A 12226-nucleotide genomic window follows, 5' to 3' on the forward strand; every position below is an offset into this window, starting at 1 on the left:
TGTATAGAAGCAGGCGTTACTTTGCGGAAATCCATGATATACAATGAACCAAAAGCTTAATTTGCTATAATTCTCTGAAACAGGTCGAATCTGTATGGTGCAACATGCAGCATGCGACATGCAACGCCCGCCGCACGCTCCCACTGTTAAACATGCAGGAAAAAGCAGCCACCAGGCAAGCAATATGCACCACCACCACGCAGCACCACACAAATCCCAAAACACACTCGACGCACGTTTCGCTCCGACACCGGAGCATACTCAGGAGATGTAAACCTTACAATCCACAATTGCAAAGTGCAATTATTGTGGATTGGTCTACACCTATTTCAGCGAATTATAGCAAATTGAGTTTTTGGTTCATTGTATACTTGCCTTAGTTTATCCTAGAACTGATAGCGCAAATTATAATGACTCAGCGACGGAATTATAATTATTTGAAATTGTGCCTGTCTAATATGCAGAATATTTTTTAAGGCGCACTTTGGTTATATTAGAACAGCGAATATAAACTTCAATATCTTGCATTTGAAATGCTTAGGAGATGTGATTCGGGTTCCACTATGCTATGTTTCCTGTGTTTCCTCATACACCCTTCTACTATCGTACCGCAAGGCGTCGCCAATAATATTTTTGGAGCAACCCGGAAATCGAACCCAGGACTTTGTCATCCACTGTAACCTGGATAGCTTTTAGATCAACGAGACAGTTAAAGCACACCCTTAAATTAGGTATGGATTAGACTGGCTACACAACGTCGCCCTCGTCAGTCGAACTCACACACCGAAACTCATAATCAGGGGTTCGAAGTTCGAAACTCACACGCTACACTTTTATCGTATTTAGTTACCTACTTCGAGAACAAGGAAGAAGAATGTTACGCGTTTTCTTTAAAAAAAACTTTTACAAAAACGTTCATCTGATGTTTAACCCCTTTTGCAATGTTTGTTTTATTTTTAACCATGACCACTGTTCTCCATAAATTTTCCATGGTCAAGGATTAAAAATACAATATTTATATGGACATGCTATTGTTATGTAGATTGTAGTGACCATTAATTAATATACCCGTGAATACTTGAGAATTTTAATCAGTCTGGTAGGTAGGTAATATTTTTTATTTAAATTCTTTAAGGGTGATCCCTATAGATGTGATAGATAGGGGTTATATATGGGAGATCGGTGGTTTTCGGAATTAAGTGCATTTTAAGAAATTATAAATATCACTCGCTTTAATAATGGTGAAGGAAAACATCGAAAACAACAAAGAAAACCTGCCTGAGAGATCTCCATAATGTTTTCAAAGGTGTGTGAAGTCCGCTATCCGCACTTGGTCAGTGTGGTGGAAACCGTTCTCATACTGAGAGGAGACCTGTGCTCTGTAGTGAGCCGGCTATGGGTTGATCATGATGAAGGGTGATCCAATAGTAATTACTATGGCAAAGTATGAAAACTAGAGTGACCTACTATTATTTATTAATTTACAAAATATATAGGTAGGTAAGTACAAAAATTTATCATTTAACAAAAGATTATTACATCCATCCATACTAATATTATAAAAGCGAAAGCGTGTCTGTCTGTCTGTCTACTAGCTTTTCACGGCTGAGCAGTTTAACCGATTTTGATAGAATTTGGCACAGAGTTAGCTTACATCCCGAGGTAGGACATATACGACATTTTATCCCGGAAAATTAAAGAGTACCATCGGGATTTAAAAAAAAAACCTAAATTCACACGGGTGAAGTCGCGGGCATCATCTAGTTTTACATAACACAAATCTGTTTATGCAAATCTATAAAAAACCTTTTGTTGTAGGGGTGCTTATACTTTACGTATTATTAATATTATTACTAGCTTATGCTCGCGACTTCGTCCACGTGGACTATACAAATTTCAAACCCCTATTTCACCCCCTTAGGAGATGAATTTTTAAAAATCATTTCTTAGCGGATGCCTCCGTCATAATAGCTATCTGCATGCCAAATTTCAGCCCGATCCGTCCAGTAGTTTGAGCTGTGCGTTGATAGATCAGTCAGTCAGTCAGTCACCTTATCCTTTCATATATTTAGATTAAAACGAAGTTTAAGGTTTCTGCTAGTTTCGGTTCAATTAAATAAACAGCTTCTAAACATGTAGGTAACCAACTCTACCGACTAACTATTTACTTGCTGCAATGTTTTAAAATATTTGTAAAAATATTACCTAAAAGTAAAATAAAGTTTTCCCCATAGGGTTAAAATGGAAATACAATTTCAATCAAAGGTTACAAATGAAATATTTAACAAGTTAAGGGTGCTTTGAGTTGATCTACACAAACAAGTATAATAATGGATGGTGAAAAATGCAGTCTATTAGACTGCATTCATTTAACGACTACCTATAGGATAGCTATTACGCAAATTGCATTTTAATATTTTATTTCTCAATCTTGTGATTAAGAATTACAAGTAACACAATTACACTAATTTCATTAGGACCTTTAAAAGCAATACTTTCTGATGATTCGATATCAGTTTAGAAACTGCAATTATTCTGAACACATCTTCATTGTTGTACTAACCCTGTACTTAAACAAAATGAATCTGGTGAGTATTACTTATTATATTTTAGTTTTTCTCATAAATTTTAATAAGTAATAATTTTAATCTAAATATATAAAAGGAAAAGGTGACTGACTGACTGATCTAACAACGCAAAGCTCAAACTACTGGACGGATCGGGCTGAAATTTGGCATGCAGATAGCTATTATGACGTAGGCATCCGCTAAGAAAGGATTTTTCAAAATTCAACTTCTAAGGGGGTGACATAGAGATTTGAAATGTGTGTAGTCCACGCGGACAAAGTCGCGAGCATAAGCTAGTTAATTATAAATATCATGAATATAAATCAATTATCTTTATTAAAGAGGATGAAGAGTACTTATTTATTTACAAAAAATTGCTTTTTGCGTGTTTGTTATTAAAAAGTAGGTTTTGTTGCACGCTTAAAACTTTTTGTATTTCCTAAAAATATAAGTAAGAATTATATTAAACTAGCTTATGCTCGCGACTTCATCCGCGTGGACTACAAAATTTCAAAACCCGCGTTCACCCCCTTAGGAGTTGAATTTTCAAAAATCCTTTCTTAGCGGATGCCTACGTCATAATAGCTATCTGCATGCCAAATTTCAGCCCGATCCGTCCAGTAGTTTGAGCTGTGCGTTGATAGATCAGTCAGTCAGTCAGTCAGTCAGTCAGTCATTCAGTCAGTCAGTCAGTCAGTCAGTCACCTTTTCCTTTTATATATATAGATATCCAAAACGACCATACAAGTATCTAATGTTGTTTCAATTTGCAGCTTTTGGTTAGCCTTTGCTTGATCGCTGTGGCCTCAGCCGCCCCAACTGAAAATAGTGATAAATTAGCTGCGATTCGTGCTCTACCGGCGCTTGAGCACAGTGAGGTGCACGATGAATTCGGGCAGTATGAGTTGCGGTACGTAACAGCGGAAGGAACCATTGTTAAGGAACGCGGACGTCTCGTACCCTCACTTGATGGCAGTGGACAAGTGCTAATCACTGAAGGAGAAGTATCGTACGTCGGCGACGACGGCAAGACTTATATCACAAAGTACAGCGCTGGGTTAGGTGGTGCTAAAATGGAGGGGATCCACCTTCCCGTCGCTCCTGAGCCTGTACCTGTTGCCGCTCCTGCAAGCCCTTGAAATATAACTATAATTTACTAAAACATTTTTTATTCATTTATCATCTCAACCTATGGCCTGTCCACTACTGAGGTCACGTCTTGGAATAAAAAAGCTTTACAGCCACAACGCTGCCCAAGTGGCAGATTTCGCACTGCTTGAGAAGGCTATTTGGACTTTAGGACATGTAGGTTTCCTCATAATATTTTCGTTAAAACATTTGAATATTTAATTGCTTATGTAAGGCGAGTATTTATTTGGACTCCATACCAAAATAACAATTACCACAGTAACATGGGAATGTTCCGTCTTTGATCTAATAATAACATCAGGATTTCTTCATACATAAGTATAAGTAAAATGATAAAAAATATTTTGAAATGAAAGCTGAACTGCTTGAAAACTTTTTAACTAATCACGAACGACAGGTCGAGATAGCAATCGGAGAGGGAACGTCACGCACACCCACACAGCCCCCGCGCTAAGCCGGTGAGGGCGAGCGCGGGTGACGTGCGGGTGTGCGGAGCGATTGCCATCTCAACCTGTCGCGGACTATAGGTACCTTCTCAAACAATTTCGTTTTTATAAGATTGATGAGAAAGGCAAGAAACCTAGAAAAAAAGAAATTGAGACTCAAAAAAACGTATATTCTCTAACATCTAGGTACAGATTCTTTAAATACCTTGTTTCCTTCTTAATCATAGTCTACCTTCTTAATTATTTTTTAGATTGATGATGACAGCAATAAAGTGTTAAATTGATCTTAGAATTCAGGAACGTAAAATTGCTATACTGTTACAAGTATTTAATTTGCACTTCGTTCCTGAACTAATGTTACGCAATGAAATACTTAAACGGTACTTTCCGAGTATTTCAACATTAGCCATACTTAACTAGTCTTTTTGACCATTCACAAAAGTCACGAGCTATGACGATGTTGGCAATGTCCCGTGATTCATGGATACAGCATACAGCGGTACAGCGATAACCGTAAATGGATATGAAATAGACCGGCGACTTTAGCCGATATGGGCGACGTAATGGGTTTCTGTGCAATTTACGTCATACAGTTCACATAGGTTGTCTTCCTTTACTGCATGCCGCCGATGCACCAACTATAATGCAAATAGTGATGTCCTACATATCTTGTACAAGAATCACGAGCATCTGATAGGAATACAGTTATTTGTATTACAGTATAGCTAGGCTCAGCTGCAGTTCCCAGGATTTTTTAACAAGAGTTTTCTATTTCTACTGGTTCGATGAGCAAGGCCTTTAAGGTCAATATTTGTTGTATAACTATATGGATTATGGATATAACTCTATACCTAAAATGGAAGTGTGTACCTGAAGTGGAAATTACGAATATCTGCTAGTACCTATATAGAAGGTATAATTTATTTAAGCTTCCGCGTTGGTGTTTGTGACGGTTTTTTGGGTGTTTTTTTCTCCGTAGTCCCCACACATACTTATGATGTCCCAATTAAAATTTAGTTCTCATGACTAATTACTACGACCATGATGGAGACATCAAGATATGAGATCACCGGCAAAATAGGTAGGCGTGTAATCATTCAGGTAGTTGAAATGTTTCGAAGTTCGTTTGTACATTACTCTGCAGCTATGTCTCCAGTTTCATTGGACCATGTCCTTCGTGTTGTGGGCGCTGCCCACGTCTCTGTGTGGGCTCAAAATGCGCAAATCCGCATTGCACGCATTAATGTACTAACCTTGTAAGTAATGTTTATCGAGTACAATATTATTATAAAAGACTATGGGATAAGCACCCTAGTAGATCTTGCATTAGTAAAATGAGAGATTTCTGCGTTTGGGTGCAGATTTTTTAGGGCTGTACCTATAAACATGTGAGGATTAATCTATTGTGTTATTTTTTAAAGGGATCTTTTGCCTACTCTTTCTTTTTTAATTCAAAGTACCAATTTGAATAATATAAATGCGCTAGCCCAATATTAAATTAATAATATTCAAGTTTAAAAAAAAGAAAAAAAGCAGACTTAAAATTAATAATAGTAGGTACTTATGTTGACAAAATCATCTTTTTCTAGTGTGTATTGGATGCGAAGCTTTCTCCAATAAATAATAAGCTTAGCTGTAGATGAGACCTTTAACCGGAACCTTCGATACACGATTATTAGTAAAGATAGAAAATACTATTACGTTACACGGAAGTACAGAGTTTGAGTACCTATTAGCTGAAAGATAAAATAATAATTATAATTGTAAATGATTTTTAATATTTGCATAGCAGATGGTATAATAATATGTTGGAACCGACCAATAAGTAATAACATCTTTTTTGTAACCATATTCGAGCAAATAAAACTATCATTAATCTTTACAAGTTTCAATATCAAAAGTGTTTGCAATTTGCTGACGCTTAGTTACTGCTACGCTACATTCCTAGTCCATTGAATTAATTACTATTTGTTATGACGAACAAGTAGACCTACATGTTCTTGGTTCTTGATTGAAATCGAATAAAATCAACAAATCTTAATAAACAGCAAATGTATCACTGGGTTACCTACATAAGTATTAGTTCAATATCTGAAAACTTAGAACTACTTAAATCGATATTATTATATAGGTATGTTTGAATAAAGTATTTATGAAATATTTGTAATTGCTTCAGTTAAAAACTTTTCCGGAAACAACGAAAGTGATGCGCGAATGCTCACAAAGGCGCAGGTTCTCACGCGATGAAAGCATCTGACGTAAGAAGTAACTGAGTGCAACGCTGCCAACATTACAGATTATGCGTAACCTAAATGAAATGGCGTACGTGATTTTCTTTAAAGATATTGTTATGGATTATGTAAGCATTTTGCTTGTCTTTGTTAATTTGGAAACGGCTTGGAATAAAAAGTAAGTAGGCTTTGTATATATTTTCTTGCATTTCAAAATCCACTTGTTTCATTGCATGATACATTATTATATTGAGTAAAAAAATGTTTTGTAGATGACCAATTTAAATTTAAATTATTTATGAACTTTTTAAGAAATATTTATCTACATATATTATAAAAACTTAATTTTAAATGCACCTGTACCTACTTATATTAATAAAGGTATCTTTATTAGGTATAAGCAAATTATAAGACAACTCTATTATTATAACACTTAAGTATATACAGGCAGTTGATGCCCGCAGTTTTTAAAATCTCATGGAAACTTTTTGTTTGATAACAATTAATCTATATCACTTGCCGTCTTAACCTAACAGGTATCCAATATGAAAACTCGCGTCAATTCGTTGCGACATGATTTAAGAGTCAACAAAACAATAAATACACTTTTGGATTTATAATGTGTGTAATGATTTTTTTACAATAAAATTAGTGTAATTAATCTTTTTTAACTTTTAAGTCATTTACATCTTATATTTTCGTGACAATCTATCTACTTAACAGTCACGGTGCCGATTGTGTGCCCACTGGAGATCCATATCTTTTTAATTTAAATATTGTCGTGTTTGGTATTCCCTGGTTCAAACAGAAGAATAATAATAATTTTTATAATAAAAACAAATGTTTTTTCTTTCATATTGGTTATTAGGTATTATTTAGTTATTAAGTCTTGCGTTTTTAGGTCGCCATTCAACGATCTGTCCGGTTTTAAACGTGACTTTTGAAAGGAATAGTTTTTATCGTCAACCTACCCATTTTGTTACCAATTGCTAATTTCTTGCAACATATAAAATATTACTGCATTTAATGAATTTTAACAAGAATTATATACTGATTTGGACTTTAGATAGACTGTTTAATGGTCACCAAAGAATGTTGGCGTGGATAAAGTTTCGAGATTTTTAAGAACGTTGTGTTTGAGATACAAATCACGTGAACGGTCACATGAGAAAATATGCGCGCACGCATTGTTTAAAACAAGCCCTACATGTCCAATCGGAAGCCCAATAAAAAACAATGTATGTATTTAATTATATTGTTACACAATTTTTTGCACAAGCCATTCTTACGGAATGCACTTTCTATTTGAAGCTTAAGTGGACATACCAATGATTAGTATTAAGTCTTTGTTGTTACATTACATTTTCATTATTGTTCATGTAACTGGCACACAACAGCTATCATAGAATTTGGCGAATCCATACTAAAATGTTATAAAATCGAAAGTGTGCCTGTCCGTCTTTTGTGGGATTTTTAAAAACCCTAAGCTGCGGATATCATCTAATACTAAATTAAATAGCTTAATATACTCAAGATCAAGATTTACTACGTTAGGTAGGTTTATTATTTCATGTTAGCATATTAATGTGACGCCGATCGAAATGAGTTGAAAGCAAACTGCGTATCGCCTCTAAATGCTTTTGTAGGGCATAATTGGCATAAAATTAATTGGAAAATGAAGTATTATGGTCGATTAGATCCTACATAAATATTAGCACAAGAATTAATTAGGCGGAAGTCAGAGGTGCTATTCTTTGTTTGTTGATTAATGAGCGAAGTTTGCGTTTGGAGACGAAATTGTAAGTTATGAATGATGAATGAGGTATGGGTATAAGTACCTAAGTAGTAGATAATACTTAGTATTTTGTGGTATAAGGCATTCAACCATTAATACCGTGATAGCCTAGCGGTTAGGACGTCTAATTCCTTTTCCCCTTCCTCTTCCTTTTCCTCCTTTTCCTTTGGGTCGGGAATTCGATCCCAGGCACCTCTAATTTTTCGGAATTTATATTCATTTTGAGTAATTAAAATATCACTTCTTCTATACATTTTGAGTAATTAAAATATCATAAAACATCGTGAGGAATTCTGCACACCAGAGAGTTCTCCATAACGTTCTCAAACATCACTCCGCACTAGGCCAGCGTGGTATACCTACTATGGCCAACCCTTCTCATTTTGAGAGGAGACACCTGCTCCGTAGCAAGCCAACGATGGCTTGATGATGATGATGTGTAAAACTTAACGAACCGTTTCAAATATGGTCCAGTGCATTCCATTTACGCATTAAATATTATATTGGTGGAGGAGGACGAGTCTACGAATAAGATGCATTTATGGTCAATTACAAGTAAACTTCCTGTCACCTGTGCCAGGTTCCTTACTTGTTTCACTCAGACGCTTACATTAGCAATTAAATGATTGAAGAATGTGAAATCTTGCATCCAATGATGTTTTGCGGAAATGTACCTACCAGGCCACATCGAGAAGGATACTAACTGGTCGCTTTCACCCACGGAGTTTGACGATACTAATGCTATGGTGAGTCAAACCTTGTCGCCGGTTTACATAAACTTCGTGACCCGCTTAGATTGGTATAGATATGGGCGTAACTAAAATAAAATGTAAGCGTATAACTGCTCAAGTTGAGTTAAGTAGTAAGTGATAGCGAGTTTTGTGTGCACGTTTACCATAAATGCAAGTTATGCAAGATTGAAACAAAATAATATATAAAATTGATACTAACTAAAAGCCTCCCTTATCGAGTAGTGAAGTTTTTAATCGTTGGTACAACTGGTGTCTGAAATATACTTTTTGATGTCAATACGGTACTGCCATAACTTACATATCGTCGTCGTTCACTCTGGCGTCGTGCTAAAGAAGCTTTTGTTCAAAGTGACAAATTACAAAAAATGGGCTACGCCAGAAGCTACAAATAGATAAGAGTTAAGGAGTACTGCAAGGAGTCAAGGTGCTAAGATTCCGTTTTGGTTACATAACTGTGGAAATTTGGTGGGTTCCCAACGAGTCACACAATTGGGTATGACTCGTTGGGAACCCACCAATCTATCGTTTTTTTTTCTTTACATTGAATCCTATATATAACCTTTCTATCAATTATTATTCGTCCTAAGAAGGGATCGGAAGGCAAAGCCACGTTACAACTGAAAGTAAGTACTTTTTCCCTTTTTGGCTTCAACATGAGTTATGTGTTCTAGAAGCATATAGATTGCTTGTACCGACTAATAGGTATTTACGATTTGTTTGCCCAAAAGCTTCGTAAGTACGACGCTATAGAAGTGTTGGCATTTGGAAATACCTACACTTTTCTTGCTCTAGATTTTATTTTTATTTACTAAACATTAATTTTATATCAAAATTGGGACTTGAATTGAATTTTTAGATACCTAAGTGTCGTTTGTTGCTATGCAAAGGTTGTTATCAACTCTTAGGCCTTCTAATGTTATATGTATGAAGTAGTAATCATAGACTATGTTTTATTTATCTAAGGCAATAATATAATTATTACTCCTATAAAATATGTTGTGCCTTTGAATAATAAATGTAAAGTTGCCTGATTATTATGATACGCACAGTACGTGGGCAACCTACGCTTAGTGGTTTTGTAACTTTGCAATCGAATTGACTTAAACTATCTAAGTAAAATTATAATTCTTAAATAAAATTAATTTAAAATTAATTTGACTTTTTACTCATAGTCAAATTTTGCATTTGAAGCCTCGCAAAATGGTTTTTGAATAACGTAAAGATAAGATTGGTATTCTAGTCTGCAAGGAAAGCCTTAATTTGCTTAGGTAGTCGTGTGAATATTTTAAAGTAAGCCCTATTATTTTTACCTCTGAAGTTATCACAGTATCGATAGGACTGTCTGGAGTTAGTTTAAATGAATATTATAGAATTTTCTTGTGATTTTTGGTCCGCAAAACCTATCTACTTTAACTGTCTCTACCTCTATTGTCTATCTTCTTGTCTCTATTCAATGATGATCTTTGAAATAAATTAATAAAAATTGTCAACAAGTAGGTACTTACTTACTTTAGCAGACGTCAAAATATTATTATGAGTAAAGATAGTGTTGTTTTAACCCTTTATTCACGATACTTCTCCTCTGCTTTTATAATACCTACTGTACTTAGTTTAATACTTATGATAATATGATGGAATTACGCACTAGATATGTCATGTGTGTTTTATCAAAGTTTTATTTATGTTTATAATAATTATTCAACAGAATAATACCAACATCTGGTATAGTTTCAAATTACATTATGTACAAGTATCCTACCTGTTATTAATTGTGCCATCGAATAGGTAGTACCCCTAGAATAATAGGGGATTTCCAACATCAATGGTAGGACCTATCAAAACCACGTTATGAGTATAATTGGCTAGAGACCCCTAAATGAAATTTCTTCAATATTTAATTTTGTAACATACTGTAGCTTGAATTAAATTAAGCATAGAGATTCTGTCATTCAGAGGCTCAAATCATATCACTAGCGCAATAGCCGCAATTTTCATCCAAAAGATAGATGTAACGATTGAAAAATTCACAAAATAGGTGTACACACCTACCTGAGGCTACTCTACAAAATATTATGCCATTAAAGAGTAAGCTTTCGTAATAAAATAACAAAATAAATAAGTTTGGATGATTGGATATTATTTTTGTTACTCTTGTATGAAATAATAACTGAATCGATTTGGCTGTAGAATGAAGATAGCTTATACCCATTGACTTATATATATATTACTTTGTATAGACAGGGTTATTGAACAAACAAAATGGCACCGACTCACTGGTGCTATAGCACCACTGAAACCTCAATGAAGTCTGGATTTCAAACGGGTCGTTCATTAGTTTCTAAGAGGTGGTGCTGATTTATTTGGTTTCTAAACCGTGAAAATTTTTGTTCGCTTGACCATATCTTGTCATTTATTCGATGCTTATACCCTGAATAAACACATGGGCTAGGTTTAATCTCGGAAAATCAAAGATTGCCGCGGAATTTTTAAAAACCTATATTGCGGATGAAGTCGCGGGCATCATCTAGTCTATATGTAAGTATAGAAGGAAAAGCTGACTGACTGAATGTCTGATTGATTGACTGATAATTATCAATGCACAGCTCGAACTACAGGACGGATCGGGCTGAAATTTAGCATGCGGATAGCTGTTACGACATAGACATCCGCTAAGAAAGGATTTTTGAAAATTCAATCCCTAAGGGGGTAAAATAGGAGTTTGAAATTTTTATAGTTCACTCGGATGAAGTCGCGAGCATAAGCTAGCTAGTATCGTTATAAATTGAAATTATCAATATAGGTAGGGACTTAGGGTACATTACTATACTTGTATTAGTGTTGTTATTATGTTGATTTATTGAGATTTGTGGGCGCATCTAAATTGCAATTGTGTTGTTTGTAACGATGCATGGCTACGTGGGTAATTTTGGCAAAGACCTTCTATTATTAATAGTAGGTAATTCATTGTGTGAACTGTAGTCAGTAGGACTCTACTGCAACATTGTTAACTCAAGGGCAACGAACAACAGAATTAAATTAGCTGTTCACATAAAGCATTTCTCCAAATTAAAAAAAACTTCAGAGATTAGAGAAATTACTTCTTTTATTTTATTTTATTTTATTTGGGACAGTAAACAATTGCATATTAAAAGTTAAAACTAGGTACGACTTAAATCTAACAAAATTGATAAATATGTAATCCACTACACTATCCACAGCTTACTTCTTTTATCTATGGGAAAACCTCTTCCTTTTTTGAAAGTCGATTATAAACTGCAATATAATA

General features: G+C 34.9%; 2 protein-coding genes across 2 annotated transcripts in view; both read right to left on the reverse strand.

Moving 5' to 3' along the window:
• Nucleotides 1–12226, reverse strand: part of LOC117982376 (uncharacterized) — a 43462-nt gene that overhangs the window by 7054 nt on the left and 24182 nt on the right. The gene's annotated exons all lie outside the window — the stretch shown is intronic.
• Nucleotides 2697–12226, reverse strand: part of LOC117982554 (endocuticle structural glycoprotein ABD-5-like) — a 116807-nt gene continuing 107277 nt past the window's right edge. Inside the window, exon 4 of the mRNA XM_069498491.1 lies at nt 2697–2707. Within this exon, the coding sequence (XP_069354592.1) occupies nt 2703–2707 (5 nt within the window). The 3' untranslated portion in view covers nt 2697–2702. The remainder of the gene's footprint in view (nt 2708–12226) is intronic.

The sequence above is a fragment of the Maniola hyperantus genome, chromosome 5 (assembly GCF_902806685.2).
Source record: "Maniola hyperantus chromosome 5, iAphHyp1.2, whole genome shotgun sequence".
Lineage (NCBI taxonomy): Eukaryota > Metazoa > Arthropoda > Insecta > Lepidoptera > Nymphalidae > Maniola > Maniola hyperantus.